The 20,869-nt window shown below is 36.7% G+C and overlaps 1 protein-coding gene across 1 annotated transcript; it reads left to right on the forward strand.

Annotated features, from left to right (window-relative positions):
- The first annotated feature begins 9,533 nt into the window (after positions 1 to 9,533).
- Positions 9,534 to 20,725, forward strand: LOC133519587 (activating signal cointegrator 1 complex subunit 2 homolog). The gene is made up of 5 exons (XM_061853612.1): positions 9,534 to 9,712; positions 13,105 to 13,203; positions 13,540 to 13,701; positions 17,232 to 17,411; positions 19,332 to 20,725. The coding sequence occupies exons 1-5, from the start codon at positions 9,611 to 9,613 to the stop codon at positions 19,470 to 19,472; spliced, it is 684 nt and encodes a 227-aa protein (XP_061709596.1). The 5' UTR covers positions 9,534 to 9,610; the 3' UTR covers positions 19,473 to 20,725.
- The last annotated feature ends 144 nt before the right edge of the window (positions 20,726 to 20,869 follow it).

The raw sequence follows: 20,869 nt of genomic DNA on the forward strand, positions 1-20,869 counted from the left end.
GTAGCTTATGGACGCCTGTAACTCCAAAGAAGTTACATGCGCGTTGCCGACCTAAACACTCCGCACCCTCGTTGAGCTCTGGCAACCTTACTCACCCTACTCATAGTGTTGTGTTCCTGCACACAACACTATGAGTAGGGTAACTTGGCTCGATACCTCCACGCGTTCCCGAGATAATGGGCTCCGTTTTTTCCTTGTGAGGTACGGATCCCGAAAAACTAGCTATACCTAATTAATAGACGGACCATTTTGCCCGTTTTAATTGCTTATTATTCCAATGCTGCTAGAGTGTGATTCAAAATAATGCAGACTTACATTAAGAGGTATATTATTACATTTATCAATGTTAACATTAACACCGTGCTAAAATTAAAAGTTTCGGGATCCTCAAAAGCAAATCAATTGTCATGAGGTACGATCTAGGAATAGGGTTGTTTCCATCTACAAATCTCAGGGCAGAATTGTATCCCAATAAATTCTTTTGGATTATAAGAACATGTTAAACTACTTTTAGGGGACCTGTAATGACCATATTTTTGTAAATATTGAATTTAAAATATCTTTTGGCACACGTCACGTGACCAAACTCGAAACGTCATTGAAGATTCTGATGACGTCACAACTCTCGGATTGACACTGTTGACAGTTAGGCGATAAACAACAAATGACAAATGTCAGTTGACAGTTCGTATCTTCTACGTGTGTATGTAGTTATGTGTCAAACCGTAAACTGTGACGTCACACAATTTTCAAAGAGCGTTTTGGGCGCGAAAGCATCTGTCAAAATATATTTTGTTAAATTAACATATTTAAAGCCGTTTTTAGTATAAAAGTTGAATTTTAGGGCAACTTTTAGTTAATATAGAACGTAATACAAGCGTTTCGAAAAATTGGAAACAACCCTATTAAATTTCTATAACAATATTCGTCGCATCTTTTGGCCTCACTGGATCACAAACGCTCACTTATGGAGAATTACCGGACAAGCACCCGTACACAAGGAGATCCAAACGCGCAAATTGCATTGGATTGGGCATATCCTCAGGAAGCCTGACACCCACCTATCCAAAGAGGCCCTGACCTGGAAGATGCCCGGCAAACGGAAACATGGTCGCCCTAAATTTACTTGGCGCCGTTCCGCGGAGCAAGAGTTGGATGTATTGGGGATGGGTTAGGAGTGGGAGGATGTTAGCCAAGCTGCCCTGGACCGGAGTCAGTGGAAGAAACTAGTTCGAGCCCTACACCCCAGCAGGGGTAACAGGATGGAAAGCAGAAAGAAGAACAATATTCGTACCTAGCAACAACTATTTCGCAATTACTATCTCGGACGAAGTGACAAAGTACGAAGTGGCACACAAATAAATTTAATTCTTTGACCGTACGTACTGGTGTTCTTTTTATAATGGTGGTAATTTTTATACAATGATTACTTATAAGAGTAACCCTACGTGGGCGTTGCAGAATGTAGCAAGTGTAACATGTAGGGGTGTGGTTTTCCGTGCCAATGCACGGGTGTGACAACTCAGTTGCAACACTTGAAACATGTGCTCAGTGACTCGTTGCATTACTTCGCTAATAACTAGCATGTATGATTTTTATCGTTGATAGTATAAATATTATTATAGGACATTATTACACAAATTGACTAAGTCCCACAGTAAGCGCGATAAGGCTTGTGTTGAGGGTACTTAATTAGACACCGATATATAGATTATAAAAATATTTATAAATACTTAAATATATAGGAAACACCCATGACTCAAGAACAAATATCCATTGCTCATCACACGAATACATGCCCTTACCAAGATTTGAACCCGGGACCATCAGCTTCGTAGGCAGGGTCACTACCCACTAGGCCAAACCGGTCGATAATCTGCATTTTTTTATTTGCAGGTAAAAGTAGGTACCTACATGCGGAAGCTACAAAGGTAAAAACAGTAATAGGTAAAATTTCCAAATCAAAATTTTTAAAAAATAAAAAAAAGGTCTTGTTATTCACGGAGCTATTGATTTAGGATTACTCACTCAGAGAATGCTGGTAGCTATATCTGTTAATCCTGATCTTCAAAATTTAAAAGATAATTTCAATTATGAATCTGTGCTGCCTCCGTCTCTATTTGATACAGACACTCAGTTAATGAGAAAATGTGACAAATCTACATTGGCTTGAACTTTAGATAGCATAGAAACTATAAATGACGATTCACCTGATAAAACATCTTATGTTCTTGATGGAACAGGTAAGGTGGACTTCAGTTATTGCCTTTTTCAGCCAAAATAGCTAAAGGGAATATAGTTTCACCATGTCCATCTGTCTGTAGGTATTACACAGCTATTTTACTATCTAGGGAGCTATGAGCGTGTTGTAATCAATTTTAACAGGGGCCCATTTCTCAAACGGTATTAGACTAATATTATTAGTCCAGGGGCCCATTTCTCGAACGGTATTAGTCAAATATTATTAGTGTGTTGCCATGGTAACCAACACGATTCGACAGTTCGTGGACTAATATTAGTCTAATACCATTCGAGAAATGGGCCCCTGTCAAATTGTATGGGTTTTCATGACAACACACTAATAATATTAGCCTAGATAGAAAATGCGACCCTATTGACTACTAATTATGTATATGCTCTGTTTAAAACATGTTTTTAAATCCAGAAATGCTCTACCTACTTAGTATTAGTTGAATATGTACCTATCTAAAAAGTCAAAAAGTCAAAAGCATTTATTTGTCCAACATAGGTATGTATACGATTGTACAGGTCCCATATACATCATCATCGTATCACTATGTTGTGCCGTAAAGCGTACAATTTTTTATTCATGGACTGTGACTGCATGCTGTGCACAGTTACCATTAATAATCATCTAACAAAAATTCACTTATACTATAATATGCTATGTCAAATAAAAATTAATCATGTCATCTGTATTTCTTAACTCATTCGGAATTTTATAAAAATTTTTTGGAGCCATACCAAATATACTTTTCCTAAGTAAAGCTGATTTCGAAGGCAACGAATTTATTTTGTACTGTATACTCTTAAACTGTTGGAATAACTGTGAATTGCCTTTAACAAAAAGTACAATTTCAAAAATATATAAACACGGTAAAGTAAGTATTCGTAATTTTAGGACATACCTATTGATTGACATCGAAAAATTAAAGAGGCTACCCCCAAATAAAAAAAAACTTTTTAGTTAATCTTAGGTTATGTGTTTATCAATAAAAATTACGTTTTATGTACCGGAGTGTTAAAAAAAAGGGGGAAAAAGTCAAAAAAATTTTTTTGTCCATTTTTACAAAAAGTCATAACATTTTTTGCTTCTGTTGCCATCAGGAATGCACCGTTAAAATCTCTCGCAATGCTCACGGGCACCTTGTATATATCCCCCATAACTTTTGAATCGAGAAAGTCACGTTAAGATCATTTTGAGCACCTCGCCTGTTTATCGACTTCTGCTACTGCTGTACAGTCGCGATGCGATAAGCTGTCTAGACGGTCAACATATCAGAACAAGCATTTTAACGTCTTGATACCAAAGGCTTTGTTTAGATATTTGTGAACACTTCAGCCGCTCCGATATATCTGACGGCGACTGTCCGAGGTTGCAATGAACTAGTGGCATTAGCGTGGGATCCGGCTGTTGATTAACGTGTTTTAATGTCAACAGTACGTGCACGAGTAAGTCATGCGTATTACATAATGAATGGTTTCTTGTGTGCATTGAATCAATGCAGTTGCTAACTGAACTTAAGATCTGAGACTGGTTGTCTGCTGGAAGCTTTAGGTAAGTGTAGCATAAAGCCTGAGGGTCTACCGCGAAAAACGATAGTCGAAATTTCGTTATCTGCGTATCGCTCTTGCACATTCGATCGATTTCGTTTTACGCGGGTAGGGCCTGATTTTAAAAAGCTACAAGCTGGAATTTAGTACGGATTAGTATTTTGTATGACATTGTTAAATATTATTAAAACATAAATCTTGGGGAAAATCTTACACAGATCGACCTTACTTGAATAAATAAAATTAAAATAAAAAAGCCTTATATTTCTTACTAAAACATTACAAATATAACAACACAATTTTAGGTTTATAAATAACTGACTGAATTTTAACAAAGCTTACATTAAGATTTATAATATATTTATAAACATTATTTTTAAGAAAGAACCCCTCGTTACTCGAAGGTGAAGGCCTCCTCTAGTGATTTCCAAGTTTCCCGATTTCTCGCCGTATTCATCCCCTGTTTGCCAGCCACTTGTACTATGTCGTCTATCTACCGGGCAATCGGTCTACGTCTCTTTCTCGCCTTACTTGAATAAATATATAAATATTATAGGACATTATTAAACAAATTGACTAATTGTAAGTCTCACAGTAAGCTCGATAAGGCTTGTGTTGTGGGTACTTAGACAACGATATATATAATATATAAATATTTTATAAATACTTAAATATATATGAAACACCCACGACTCAGGAGCAAATATCCGTGCTCATCACACGAATAAATGCCCTTACCAGGATTTGAACCCCGGACCCTCGGCTTCATAGGCAGGGTCGCTACCCACTAGGCCAGACCGGTCGTCAATATTGGCTAAAGCAAATCTTTTTCAAAATTCATAAAAAATTCTTAAGACCTTTCGAATTATGTAAATTCATGTCCTACACGTATAATTATGATCCCTACATTGTCCCACTGCTGGGCAAAGGCTTCCCTCCTATTCCTCCACGGATCCTCATCCCCTGAAGTCTTCCACCAGTCTTTGTGAAAGGCAAGCTCGTCACGCCATTTATGTTATAATGTCCTATTTATATTAAATTTAATAAATAAATATTATATATATTATTTGCAATATAAATAAGATGCAAATCCAGAAATGGTTCTGGATTTTTTATCGGTTTGAAGATAACAGATAACAGAAAGGTCAAAAACGATACGACAAAAAGAATTTTGACCTACTCCTAACGCCCACCCTCGTTATCTCGGTGAAAGGACATTATTTCATAAGTGCTCCCAAACCGTTAGGTCACCGAGCCTTGCTCGACATTTGTGACCGGTTACGATTTTGTCAGAATAGCCCTGTATGCATTTTTAGCAATACAGTTACGCGATTTTTATAAATTAATAATCTCCCGTTGACGTATATCTAAGGACGGGTTTTACGGGCAATAAGAGTGGGGCCAGTACAGGGGTGTCACGCACACGAATTCTAGCCAATCGTGCAGTCTAACGCCACAACGCGATTGGTTGATGAGTTCGCATCACGCGCGTAATTGGTCGCAACTAGTTAAGTTAGAGTGCACGGTTGGCTCGAATGAGTGACACCGCTGGCCTTACGGGCACCATTCTTAGTGCCCGTAAAGCCCGTCCCATATATATCAATGTAACCTCCTCCTTTTTTTAAAATCGATTGAAAATGTTTAAGATTAACAAATGCTCCTTGAAAGTATCAGTTACAATTAAGGAGAATTGGGATCACTTCAAATGCTGAGTTACTTTGAAAATGTCTATTTTCTACACTATTAAAAGAGACCTACTCACACTGCATGCAGAAAGCTCGGAGGAAATCGCATAAGACAGGGCTCACTAGCGCCAACTCATATCGGACGCGAAGATGCCAAGAAAAAAAAAACTTTGGATCGCTAAGCCAACGGAATAGTAAGTAATATATAAATGATTTATATTTCTATTTCATTAGCCATATAAAGCAGTTATCCACTATCATCTTAACACGTTCACGGACAGTCCGTCGAGAGACGTAAATGGAGAGCCTCATGATATGGCACCACGTCTGTAGCCAATGATTTCTACTTTGACAAAACCACTATCCCGTCCACAGATGGCGAGTTTTCATAGGAGTACCTATAATGGGTATCTTGTGCCGTTTTAGGCACATCAAAAGGCTTACTAGTGTCACAGCAAAATATTCTGAGAGAATTACCCAGTTCACCAGTATAAGGCCATGACGCATGCTGCGGCACGACATGACTGAGAACGTTACGGCTATAATAGACGAGATGCCGTATCACGAGCCTCTTTAATGTATGAAGATATATTATACAAACTGAGCTGTCAATATGTGGCACCACTTTTATAGATAATGCAACGTGGCAGTCCGTCCATAAACAGGAAAACATCTTGTGTGGGATTTACCTGTGCCTCAGCTGGCAATTTCGAGAATGACTCTGTGTCCGAGAACGTGTTAAGATTAGACGACCTAGGCATAATGGTGCATTGGCGGGCGACAGCTGATACCAAATAGTATAACATTTTGGATATTATTTCTGATTTCCGGACATTTTCCCCGGGCTACATACATCCCTCCCCAACCCCCCTTCCCCTCTCTTATTTATATTCTACGCACTTCACTTAACAATTTATTTAATTTGCTCAACTATTTCATAAGGAAAACGTTACTCAATACGATTGATGTTTGTTTTCCTTACGAAATAGCTATTATATATAATATGTTTTAAATTTAATACTTATATTTTTCATATTTCCGATTAAACTTATGAAATCATTAAATAATCTTCAACTACGACCCCTTTATCGTTTTGTATTAGCGGGGCAATGTTAATGCATTCGACGTCACATATATGTGTACATTTTTCGCCTTTATCACAAAGAAGTAAGATGCAAAAGTGTAAACATATTTTATACGTCGGCGTGCAGTCGCCATCAGATATATCGGAGCGGGCAAGGTGCTCACAAATTTCTGAACACGCCTTTATTATCAAGGCTTTAGAGTTCGTTAGATATTTTTAGGACCTCGGCCGCTCCGATATATCTGACGTCGACGTAGTATCGTGTGGCATTTGGCTCCAATGCGGGGTTATCTCGGGCTATCGGTGATTATTGGCACACCTGAGAATAGGCTCACGGACAACGATGCTTCACATGGTCGGGTACATAGACCATATATTGAACTAGCACTTGCACAATCTAGATGTGGCAAGCACCCGAAATACCGTAGCATGATATAGGTACATAGTAAGGAAGCTGGAAGTCTGCATGGGAAATAAGGGATTGCTGGCCATGTAATTAAGAGGTACATATCCGTCTACAGGGCCGCATCGGATTAGTGAACACACTTGTGTGACTAAGTATACAAAAGTATTTAATTCAATCGTGATATAATAGAGAGCTTTTCAGTAGAGTAACTTGTTTAGGCAACAAAGCTTGCTGAGCTGCCTAAGTAAGGTACGAAATTGAAAAGCTTGATTATATATATCACTATTGTATACAATACTTTTTCTACGTGTCATCTAAAATAATACTCGTTATTTACTATAAAACCTGAATAATTGATGATAATTCGTAAGTATTTCAGTAGACAAAATGTAGTACAAAATACATAAACGCGCAACCCCGCGCCCCGCGCCCGTTTAGTATTTTCTATAGGAGCGCAGCGGCACGTGATTGGTAATTTTTATAGATGACTACATCGTATTGAAATGAATCTTATAGTTGAGTTGGGAGCCCATACATGAAAAGTACTAATTGCGAATACCAAATTAATTCAACCATTACAGTAGACAAGTAGAAAAAGAATATTAAAATCCGTTCCGTGCGATGCGACCAATGCATGCGATGCGGCCCTGTGGACGTCTATCTAACGGATCCTAAAAGGCTTCCCATGGTATTTAAAAGCCACCCATGGTATTTAAAACTGGCCCTGGCCAGGGGGAGGAAACTAGAGCGTTCGGGCTTTCTCGACTCCGTTCGGCTCAGCATTGCTCCGAGCAATTATTAGTGTCGGCACAACTTGACGTCCCTTTACGTGCATAACCACAGATAAGATAATAACATGAATTTTAATAACCCTAAATAGCCGAAAGGGATAGTTCCATAGATTAGAAAGGGACAACATGATTCGCCCTGAATCGCTGTCAAACTTCGGTTTTGTAGGAAGTTTCCTTACGGTAGTACTATTATTTATTCTGTGCCCTGGCAGAAAATGTATCTTACTGTGTATGGAAGGTAGAGGCAAGGAATAGAATCTCCATAGGCAGAACTGTTGCAAAAGTGTCCAGCTGTCAGCTATAAATAATAGTTCCAAATCTCTCCAGTGTAGCGCTAGAGTAGCTAAAAACCTAGGCGTTATTGACGGTGTGAAGTGCGCTGTCTATGATTAGATTTCTCAAGTATTCTAGTTATTGTAGCGCCACCTATTTATGGTTTTTTTCGGACACTTTTTGGTATATGGAGATTCTATTCCTTAACTCTACTTTCCATATTACTGTGCAATTCGTTTGCAATTTCTGTCCGCAACAGAAGGGCATCTTCGCTTTCAAAGCACATAACATTATAAGTGCAAGGCCAATGCAATTGTATTCGTCGTGGTGTGCATTCGATACTGCATTGCTGTAACAGCTAATCGTTTAATATTGTGTAGCAAAACTTGGTTAGACCAAGATTTAAGTTTGTAGCGATTTTGACAGCCTAGACAGTGCAAGTGTTATTTTAAACGTCAAATTTGTATGAAATTAGTAAATTACATAGGCACTTGCATAGGCTGGGCTATCAAAATCGCTTTCAACTTATCTTACTTTGTTTCTATGTATCTTAATTTATACTATAATTATCTTTAAATCCCTTAATTTTAATTATCACTTTATAAATCTATATTATAAATGATTATGTATATTTAAGTTTAATGTGACATATTTTATTTAGAAATGTAACTTCCGTAACTACTTTTGTATTTTTACCACGGTGCAGTAAATGATTAAAAAAAAAAACATACCTATATTACACAAAAAGGAATGGGGAAATTAGACTAAAAATATTTAAAAAAATAGTTGTTATGAGATTTATCAATTAAAGTTATTCCCATTTTCATGGTTTATACTTCCATTTATATTATAGTGCATATCCAAAAAAAAGTTGAGGTTCTCCGGTCTTAATACGAAAAAAAATGGACCTAATATTTTCATAAGTATTATGGACGAGTTCACAATCATCTTTACGTTCCAATAGTTTTATTGTTTTACAAGGGGGCAAAGTTGTTGTTTAACCCCTCGTGCTAATAAATATTGATATCCGAGCAAGTGAAAGTTTTTTATTTTAAAAATTGTATAAAACACAAGAACCATTAATTGAATTAAATTAAAACATTGCTTATGCATAGCTTACCAACTTTTTTGTTGACACTGTGAACATGAAATCCGTTGAATTTTCTATTTAAAAGTTCCACTATTTATTTTCGACACTTGAATAGCTTGACAGACTTTAAAAGAAATGTTTTTCGGTTTAAAAACATTTCTTTGGTTCGGTTTTAAAAAAGCGGTAAATTTAAAAAATCTATATTAAGGGTTATCGTCCTGTAAAAAAATTGAATTTCGCGCCTTTTTCTACTAACAAAGTTTTTTGTTTTAATTTCACCATAACCAGCCAGTGTTCCCCAAAACTCCAAGCTCACACAAACTGTTCCAATTTCAAATCCCGTTCCAAAACTCATGAAACCTCTCCCGCCACAACGACTAGAAGGGGTGCCTCTATATAAGGTGAAAGAGACTGCACACGCACCATACGAGACGTGACGCGCGTGTGTTGTGGCCTTATTTTTTACTTTTTAAAAAGTGTGTGAAAATGTTGCGTAAGTGCGTGGCGTTGGCGGCATTGGGGTGTGTTTTGGCGGGACCCGCTCCTAGGGCACAGCATCAGCAGTATCAAGTTCAACAACAGGAACAGGTTGGTGTTTGTTCTTTATTTGAATATTATCAGTGTGTGTGTAATTCAGGAAGAATACAATACAAGGTGTAAAGTGCATAAATAAATCGGTACTTGAATTTATAATGTACCTATATATTTTAAAAGTTGTGTTTATTATTTAAATATAAATATTGTGTAAATATGACCAAATCAATAATGGTGCGATGACATTTGGAAATGTACATCATAATATGCTTAATCATATAAGATTAATTTACTTAGAGCCAATAATAAAATATAGCAATTTTTAGTGACTGAACTTTGAAAAAAAAAAAAGCTTCATGTTTCCTCATATTTGTAACTATTCTTTATTTGATGATGAGGATTTTTATTTTATTTACAAACAAACAGTCTCGTATTGTTATATTTGATACAATAGTAGTTACTAATACTGTAGACTTACAGTTTCCTTAATAAAATTATGAAAACCTAAACATTAAACTATACGAATTATCGATATAAATCGTTAATAACATAAACGGTGTGTTAATAAACAGTGCCAGAAAACTTGCAGTTACATAACAATATTATGGCTGTTGAATACATTTTAAAGATAATCGTGTGAAGTTAAATAGTGTTTCATGGAAAATATCTACATTTCGAAATGTTGTCGTCATAGAACCTGCAGTTTAAATTACTGAACTTTAAATTAGGTCAAAGGTCAGAATACCGTGCTTACCGAGCCGCCGGCGGCTTTTCTTGAAACAAATGAAAATGTAGACAATAAAATAGTTTGAAATCCTGGTAACTGTACCCCTAGTGTAAATTTATTCGATAGCGAAACGTGATGTACGCGTTTGTGTTAAGTTTCATTTTGTATGGGATTTTGAGTTTCCAAAACGTTCCCGCTTGGCGCGCTGCTTCTAAATCCCATACAAAATGAGACTTAACGCAAACTCGTACGTCACGTCACGCTATCGAATAAATTAACACTAGGGGTTCTGATTATTGTTTACCGATATCTAATACTTTTTAGGCAATTGGCAGGTTTCTAAACATGTATTAACACCAAAATTGGGTTGATGACATAGTGTTGACTATTATAACAAAAAAAGTTATAAAAAAAATAAAAACTGAGAATTTTCACAAAAATTTGACATTAAAAAATATATGGAAATTATAAAAATACAAAAACTAACCTTTCAATTTGTTTTTTTTTTATCATCCAAAATGAAAAAATGGTACCTGTATATGTAGATATTTCATCCTTAAAACAAACCGATTCGACTCTTCTCTAAGATTTGGAGGTGTAAAGTCTCTCCGAGTGTAAAAATAAAATGTATACTAAATAAATAAATCGCGTCTGGACTGTTAAGCTAGCAGTAAGTTGACAGGCATATTCTTAACATATACTGGTAAACATATGTGGCTTTCCATAACAAAATGATCCTTTTGCTTCAAGTACAATAAGATCCTTTTTATCTGTAATTCCAACAGAAATTTTGATAAAATAGTACATTACGATACAAGTGCGAAAAATAGGAAATTCGAAACGAGTGGCGATAAATTAAAACACGACCGAAGGGAGTGTTTTAAATCGACACGAGTTGCGAATTACCTATTCGCACATGTATCGTACAACGTTTTACAGTACATATGGCCCTTTTAATGTTCGACACAGTAACGTAATATGCTACTTCTCGCACTAGTGCTATAAAGTAGCCCCATATGTACTGTAAAATACCGTTTCCGTTCCCATACAAAAAATACCGGTTTCCGATCCCTGGTCGCGGGGAAACATTATAAGGAATTGCTTTTAGACAGATTTTATCATTGGAATTAAATATTTCAAAGTACTTTACTCCCGTTGAAAAACTTTACCCTTCCACCAGCGGTCGAATAAATACACTATAAATATGTCTGTCAACTTACAAATTACCTTAATTATTTCCTCACTACAATTGGCATGAGAAAATAGGCCGGAAAGTGTGCAACTAATTTGCACAACAACGATGTATGAAACCAGTCAAATCAGGCGAGTCCACTGTGTTACTTTTGCAAGTACGTTACGTAACGCAATTGACCGATGGTTATGCTTATATGGTCTGGTTATGGTTTAAATGAGTTTTGGAACTTGTTTCGTGCTCTTGTTTTCTGTATGTAGTGACCTAGTGTTTAAAATGTATTTTTCTACTCGTCGACTGTAATGGCTGAATTAAGATTTCGTATACTTGCGTATTATAGTTTGTATAATTGCGTACTTATCATTTCAAGATAAGATAAAGATATTTTATAAGTCAAGTAGGCATATTATAATGCGCTTATGAACGTCAAATAAAGCTATACCGGCTCTAACCCTGCACCTCTCATCCGAGATGATTTAAATCCCCCACAATTGGGGGGTGGGGAGGGGGGAGGGGCAACAAACTCGGCGGGCGGCTTTCGATACGCTGTAGTCAACTATACAGAATTTGACCAATCACGTGCCGCCGCGCTCCCATAGAAAAGACATAAACGGGTAACTATTTCATGAGCATATTCATTCAGCGCGCGTTTATGTCTTTTGTACTACATTTTTGTTTACTGAGATACTTACCAATTTTCATTAGTTATAATTAGGTTTTATAGTAAAAAAATAAATATTTTAGATGACTTGTAGAAAAAATATTGTATACAATAGTGATATAATCAAGCTTTTTAATATCGTACTAAACAAGGTACTCGTCTGAAAAGCTTTCTATTATATCACGATTGTATAAAATACTATTGTTTAATGAACATATTTAATTCGAATGACATTTTCAACAATAAGAAATACAAATAATTGATACTAAGTACCTTAATTTTGATATTGTTCTAAACAAGAATTGTATTCATGGAACTTATAGTAAAGTAAAATATATAGGTAATAAAATAATAATAAACAGTGATCGAGCTTTTTGTTGAATTTCCTATTTTTCGCACTTGTATCGTAATGTACTATTATTCAAACGATTATAAAGAAATACAAATAATAAAAAGTATAGGTATACTAAACCTAAAATATGACTAAATTAAATCCAAAATAAATCTAAAAATGGCCCTGCATAGTACCGAAGACGCTGGCAGCATTTCCTCGCTGGATCGTTAGACTGATGCGTTGAGCGAGGAAGCTGCCAGCTCTGATCTCCTGTGGCGTCTCTGAGTCTATTAGACAGGTCTTTGAGGAGATTGAGAGCGCCAGGGCCTCACGGACCAAGGGCAAAGGCATGGAATAAAATTATACTCGGCGCCGAGACCTCTTTTGTTTAATTAAATTATGGAGCATAGAAAGATTTACCAAGGTCGAACTTTGATAGTTCAGTCTAGTTAAAGTTAAAATTCTCCCAATTTTTTATTAATTCGAATGAAGTTGATTTATATTTTGATTAATTTCTATATAAACCCCACAGCAAGAAATCCCCCCACACCTCCTGAGACAGTACTTGGCACATCAAGCACCAGCGCAGACGCAGGTCCTCGCCCGCCCACAACCAGCACCCGCTAGACTGGTAAGTTTTTTTTTAGTCAAACAAAGTTAGACTGTATTACTTATATGCCTATTCATATTTTTCCATTTTGTTACCGAACTATAAAAAAATACTAATAAGAATTAGTAAAATTTAATTATTAGAAAAAGTTTCAAACCTTATTTTCGATACTGAAAGTTCTGTTAATCTTACATTTTCACAACAAAATAGTAGAATATTATATACTGTACTCTAGTGTATTTTTATACCTTTAGCATTTTTATTTATTCTAAGGTTTATTGAAGTTTATTTTTATCGTTACTTCCATCAACAGCTGTCAAGAACGAATTCTTACTCAATTCCGAAATATTTCCGCAGCCATACCAAGTACAAGCCGAGCCCCAGTACCAGCAGTACCAACCAGCACCTCAACAGTACAGACCCGCACCTCAACCTCAACCTCAACCACAGTACAGACCTCAACCTGCTCAGTACCAGCCCGCGAAACAACAGGACGCCCGCGAGCCTGAAGACTACGATGTAAGTACAATATTAGCATAGACTAGACTGTGTTTGACAACAACCTCAACAGATGAATAGCCCGCAACCTGCTCAGTACCAGCCCGCGAGACAACAGCACGCCGGCGAGCCTGAAGACTACGATGTAAGTACAATATTAGCATAGACTAGACTGTGTTTGACAACAACCTCAACAGATGAATAGCCCGCAACCTGCTCAGTACCAGCCCGCGAGACAACAGGACGCCGGCGAGCCTGAAGACTACGATGTAAGTACAATATTAGCATAGACTAGACTGTGTTTGAGAACAGCCTTAACAGATAAATAGTCCTCAACCTGCTCAGTACGAGCCCGCGATACAACAGGATGCCAGCGAGCCTGAAGACTACGATGTAAGTACAATATTAGCATAGACTAGACTGTGTTTGAGAACAGCCTCAACAGATGAACAGCCCTCAACCTGCTCAGTACCAGCCCGCGAGACAACAGCACGCCAGCGAGCCTGAAGACTACGATGTAAGTACAATATTAGCATAGACTAGACTGTGTTTGAGAACAGCCTCAACAGACGAACAGCTCGCAACCTGCTCAGTACCGGCTCGCGAGCCTGAAGACTACGATGTAAGTACTAGCACTTACTTAACAGTACAGACCTCAACCTGCAAAATACAAGCCTGGAACACAGCAGAAGCCGTGTATAGGTATAGTAGGTACCTAGACGACATCAATAGTCCTCAGTACTGCGCTTCAGACTCAATAATAGTACATTCCTATTTAAACTGCATCAAATTACTTTGCTACTCTTGTGGATAAAATGGAACTTTCTCATCAGTTTTTAAACAATCAACAGAGCCTTTACCAGTTGGTGTGGTTTACAAGCTAAGATTTTTAAATATATTTACACGCCTCAGACACTGACAATAAGGTCGTGTAAATATATGTATTTACACGCTTCAGACATTGAATTTTTTTTGATATTTCATACATCTTGCTGATCTGATGTTAAAATTTCCTATGGGAGAGTAATTTTTTTCTCGATTTCAAGGTTTGTCCAATGGTAAAAGTTGCTCAGTATTACCTAAACATTAATAGGTCTCTTTCTTTGCCTTTCGTTCTGTTACATACTTTATTTACACGCCTCAGAGACTGGCAATAAGGTCGTGTAAATATATTTATACGCCTCAGAGACTAAAGGTCGTGTGAATACATTTACACGGCTCAGACACTGACTATAAGGTTTTAGTGCTGCAAAACTATTCTGAAAGATTTTTTTAATTTAGTGTTAACTACCAGAGCATAATGAATTTTTGAAAAATTTTCAAGCGGCAATGTATTTAGTACATCATGGTCACTTGTGACAGTTGTGACGTCGCGTCATTGAATGCAACATTTTGAAATTTTTGAGTTAAAACAAATTAGTGATACATTGCTTGCTGAATTATTTACTATAAAAAAATAAAAGTCGTCCATTTTTGATAAAACCTATGAAAGTGTGTTCATTGTTGTCTAAAGTAACTGCTCTTTGATTATGTGGTGGTATCAAATATACACGTTGTATTTACACGCCTCAGATACTGACAATAAGGCCGTATAATATTTTCGGTACATTTGCTTGTAAAGATGTTTTTTACTCTACCGTATATTGCGTTACCTTATCAATGTAAACCTTTTTAACGGTAACGAAATAGGAACACTGAAATGTATAAAACTTTTTGCTTGCTGAATTATTTTATATGGTAAAATAAAAGTCGTCTGTTTTTTATAAAACCTATGAAAGTGTGTTCATTAAAGCCCACTAACTACTCTTTGGTTATGCGGTCGTATCAAAATACACTCTATATAACACACACGACACGTGTAAACCAATCAATAAGCTATTACAAAACCACTATAATATATTTCATCAGAGCGTACGTAACTACGATACTTAATTGACAACCTCCCTAAGGCCCTTCCGCTCCATTTCTAATCGCGGTCCTTCAAGTTTGTAGACGTAACGTATCATATCACGGACAACTTTCACTGGACTGGACTAAAGTGGTCGTGTATTACCAACGATTAAATAGTCAACTTGCGAAACCAGAGTAAATTGAGACATATGTTGAATTTTACAAAATTGTTTATAGTTACATGAAATAAAATTAAATGAACGAAGTGGAAAATGGAATGATAAAAATGCAAAACATCAAAGTTTTGTATAATTTTCTTTTACACCAATAAATTATGTAGGTACATGGTTAAGTTATAATTAAACACGATTTCACGATGTACAATTATTTCAAGATGAAGAACAAACAATGCTACAAACCCTTGTCCGTGGTAAAGAGGTCTTTCGAGGACTATAAAAGACACTGCAACTAAGTAGGTTAAGTAATCTTTCTGGTGTAACCCATTGGTTGACTGGTAGAGAATGCCTTAAGGCATTAAGTCCGCCATTTGTACCTTCATGTATTGTGCAATAAAGATTAAATAAATAATAAAATGTCAGTACTTTGACTCTTATTTTAACATCCATAGTACTGGACATAGGTAGGTACTTAAACCCTTGATTGACCTTTTTTTGCATATTTTATTTTCCTTACAATCGTTAAAACTATTTATCATGAGCGTCAACGAGATTTGAACTCTTCGATTGAGATTCTGATTTCGAGATTTGTGTTATCCAATAGTTATTTATTTATTTACTTTTTGCGGAGCACACGCTTTTATTTTTATAAAAGCATGTGCTCTTCACAAAAAACAGAATCGATTGTCACCATAAAAATGATCTAGGAGAGCTTGCGTATTTTGGTTATTCTGAGCGTTGCAGTCGCCTGCTCTCGGTGAACGACGTTAATAACACCAGTGGCCAAGCAACTCGATCTGAAGGCAATGACCGCGGTTGATGCGTGGAATCTGATCTGAGGTGATTTGTGTAACTCTGGATTGTATTACGTGGTGTTGCAATTGACTTCACAACTTCCTATTAAATTTCTTCCATTAACGTGAGATTAAGTATTTAGTCAAGAACATCGACAGAATAATGGTAGTGTTGAGAGAATAGTGGTAATGTAGAATTCTGAAAAAAGGAGATATTTGTAATTTTGCCTTTATTTTTCATTTTATTTTAATTGAGTACTTCTGGCTGATACTGGGATCCATGAGAAAACGACAAAGCTCCTAAACTAGCAACAATATAAAATTGCATTCAGAAACTTTATAAAATGGCTCTTGTCTCTGAAAAAAAAAAACACAAAAGCAGAATCAGATAGAATTTGTAAAAGTAGCAATTTTTTTATTGAATTGAAGAAGTTTTCCAATACTTATTATGCGTAGTGAAGCAGCAAAGGCATCGCCAGCTGATGGCCACGGGGAGGGAAAGGAGCATACATTAGCAGAAATTTTATTCTCTCGGGGGGCAGCGCCCCCCCGTCCCCCCGCCGGCGACGTCCATGTGAAGCAGTATTATAAATTTGCGTGTCAGCGTTTCAAAACAGCATGAGCTCAAATTGTTATGGCGGTGAGCCATTGTTTACTTTAAAATTGGATTTAACATGTCTTTTTTCCACAGCCTCACCCATCCTACCAGTTCGGTTTCGACGTGAACGACGACCAGTACACCAACTACCAGAACAGGAAAGAGCAGAGGGACGGTGACGTCATCAAGGGCTCTTACTCCGTCGTGGACAGCGATGGGTTCGTCAGGACCGTGACGTATACTGCTGATCCTAAGGAAGGCTTCAAGGCTGAGGTGAGAAAGAAATCGGTTTAATCCCTTTTGTTATCTACATTTTTTTCTTACTTCTTACCTCTAGACGGTAACGTCACAGAGGTATAGTACTCCGTTGAGGACAGCGGACCGTGACGTGACTGCTGATCCTATGGAAGCTTTCAAGGCTGAGGTGAGAAACAAAACAAATCGGGTCAGCAGTTACTATTAAGTTGTTACCAATGGTAACCACTGGTAACAACTAGGATTTTTTTGTCGTTATTACGTCTGGGAACAACTGAGAAAAGCGGAGGGACTGTGACGTCACCGAGGGCTCGTATTCCGTCGTGGACAGCGATAGGATCGTCGGGACCGTGACGTATACTGCTGATCCTAAGGAAGGTTTCAAGGCTGAGATGAGAAAGACATCGGGTTAATTCGTTTTACTATCTAGGATTTTATTTACTTGTTAACTTTAGGAACAACTGGGAAAGGCAGAGGGACAGTGACGTCACACAGGTATATACATATATGTATAGTAGGTTCAAAAGGTTTGCATAACATTTACATATTACTAATTACTTAAATGGGACTTGCGACCTATGCAAACCTGTTACAGAGTCGGTTTTCTGATATTGAGCAAAATGTATTTCTTTATTGCGTTTTCAATGTGTGCGGCAATTGTTTTTTTCAGTGTAGCTACTTTTGTCTACCTATTTAAATATCGCTAATGATTATGAAACGTAACTTATGTACAGTACATAAAAGATAATGTTTACATTTTGCAGCTGCGAAAAATGTAAACATCTCTTCGACGTTACAGAGGTCAGTGAGAGCAAATGCTTTCCCTAGGCAACTTTTCCTAGGTAGGAAAAGGAAAGTGTGTAATGTTGTAAGGCCTCTAACCCTCACGACCAACTTGTATTTATCGGGTAATCGCAGTTGCATCGATGGCCTATACATCGCTTTACGAGAGCCCCAAGAAAAAATGAAGACTTAAAGTGTGTGAACTGAGAACTAGCTTAGGTTTTGTTTTATCTTTGATTAACCCTTTATCAGGCTGACAGTTCAAAAATGAAAATCGAATATCAGTCTTACTCATCGAAAATAGAACACAAGTTTGAAGTGCCATATGTGGGAAATATATCTCCCTTAGCCTGGTAAAGGGTTAAAGATTTTCTCCCATTTCGTAACTTTTTCAAACATACCTACTTGTCAAAAAGTAACTGCAAGTATACGTTAGATCGTCAACTATATTAAAATCAAGTACTGCTCATGATTTTAAAATTAGCAGTAGGCACGTTTAGATCACTTAAGTACATCAGGTACTGGCGAATTATTAACTTTTAGATATATTAACAATGTAAATTATGATATGAAGCCTAGACTAGACACATGTCCTGTCCTAAATAATTGATTTGTTGGTCTACTCCCTAAACCTGAAATAAACTAAGGTCAATTTGGGGAAGACCAGTATATGCATAATATATATATACCTACCGGTAAGATCAGTATATAAATAAAATGTTATAAACCATTTTGTTATCAAGCAAACACGTCTACGAGCGATACATAGTTTTTTTTATATTAAAGGAAAAAATGTACGCTTTCGGCAGGACTTGAACCCGCGACCTCTGCAATCCGTGCATCACTCTTAACCAACTGAGCTACGGAAGCCTACCAGTAACGGGTACGGGTTCAAGTCCTGTTGGAAGCGTAATTATTTCCATTTTTTCCTTTAATATAAAAAAATTTAAAAATGGATTGCAGGGAAGATCGTCAAAGGGCTAAAACTCTCGTATTTGTCGTACATCGTTCATACGCACCTTCTCGTATCGTATGTGAACAAGTGCAAGAGTTCGAAGTTATGAAAGAGACTGTAGACGGTCTTATCTGATAGACGGTCTTCTCCACGTCTACTTTACTTCCTAAACCTAAAATAAAATCAACCCCATATCACAGGTATCCCGGCAGCCCACCGACATCGTGGTAAAGATCCCCACGCCCAAACCCCAGCTGCAGATCCAGCCGCAGCCCCAGGCCCATCCCCAGCACCAGCACCAGCAGCAGCAGCAGCCCCAGTACTACCGTTACCAACAGTAATTATAAGAAATGGCCGAATAGTAACAAAAGAAATAACCTGGAAATTGACAATTAAAAGAATATAGTAACATGAGCATTTCTAGAAAAAACAGCTTGTATCATTGATATATATCTAAGGCCTTACGGGCAATAAGAATGGGGTCAGTACAGCGGTGTCACGCACACGAATTCGAGCCAATCGTGCAGTCTAACGACACAATTCGATTGGTTGATGAGTTCGCATCACGCGCGCGATTGGTCGCAACTAGTTGCGTTAGACTGCACTATTGGCTCGAATTTGTGAGTGACACCGCTGAAATAGCACCATTCTTAGTGCCCGTAAGATAGATATGTCAATATAGTCAATGGCTAGCTAACTCAACCGCAATTAAGTTCCCATTTTGTTACCATATTTATTAAATAAAAATAAAATAAAGCATTATTATTGATTATTTTTATAGTTAAAATCTCATCGAGTATAATTGTATGTTTAATTGTTAAAAATAGATCAGTAATAATATTGTAATCAAAAATGGTTACAAAATAGGAAAGTTAAATGAGTTTAGTTGGCTATACTTAATGTATTATTATTTTTAGAAATGCTGATTAACTTTCATTTTATAAGGCGTATGCTCGCAACAATATCAAATTTAAAGATAGGCTCGTTCATATAGTGCCAAACGAACACGTGTGCACCAACAAACATGTGCAAACGCGATTTGTGCACCAACAAATTGGCACTACTTCGTAGTGCCCGTAAGCATCTTTACGAGTCAAGTCCATACATAGATAAAAAAAAGTAAATAGTTTTTAGCTGTGGCCATTCCTGTCGACCCACAATTTGGTGCTGCATATATTATCAAAGCAAAATTTCATACGTATTTGGCATTTTCAATGCTAAAGACATGTTTAACTGAAGAAGGTAGCCGAAAAAAAAAATCAATTTATGAACTTTTGATAATGTATAGCAGAGTAAAAGCTTTATACAATTAAATTTTATTAATATTTGCAGATATTATTTAAATCTAGTTATTATATAAATGTTCTGATACGAAAACCCTGATTTTCTAAGTGTGCCAAGATGTTGAAAAAAACAATGAAGGACGTTTACTTGACACTTTTTTGTAACATAGAAAGTTACTATTATAAAATGTTATTCCTCTTAGTAAACTATACATTAGTTAACTATATTTTATTTTTATACTTTAATAAACTATTATGTAAATAGTTAAGTAGAAGGTGATGATTTGTTACCTAATAAAATATTTAAAATACTTTTATTTCTTATTTATTAATCATATAATTTAGTCGGCTGCAGGAAAAAAAATCCCACTAGTTATCACCAACTTGGTTTGGTGGTAACTACTGGGATTTTTTTCCCAGTAGTTACCACAGTAAAAGGTGGGAATTTTTTCCCA

The sequence above is a fragment of the Cydia pomonella genome, chromosome 7, assembly GCF_033807575.1.
Source record: "Cydia pomonella isolate Wapato2018A chromosome 7, ilCydPomo1, whole genome shotgun sequence".
Lineage (NCBI taxonomy): Eukaryota > Metazoa > Arthropoda > Insecta > Lepidoptera > Tortricidae > Cydia > Cydia pomonella.

Bases quoted from the DNA above. Each gene is read 5' to 3' on its own strand.
- LOC133519587 (XM_061853612.1), top strand. From the start codon at position 9,611: ATGTTGCGTAAGTGCGTGGCGTTGGCGGCATTGGGGTGTGTTTTGGCG. The intron at 9,713-13,104 runs GTTGGTGTTTGT...TAAACCCCACAG, and splicing joins AAGTTCAACAACAGGAACAG to CAAGAAATCCCCCCACACCT. The intron at 17,412-19,331 runs GTGAGAAAGAAA...CCCATATCACAG, and splicing joins AGGAAGGCTTCAAGGCTGAG to GTATCCCGGCAGCCCACCGA.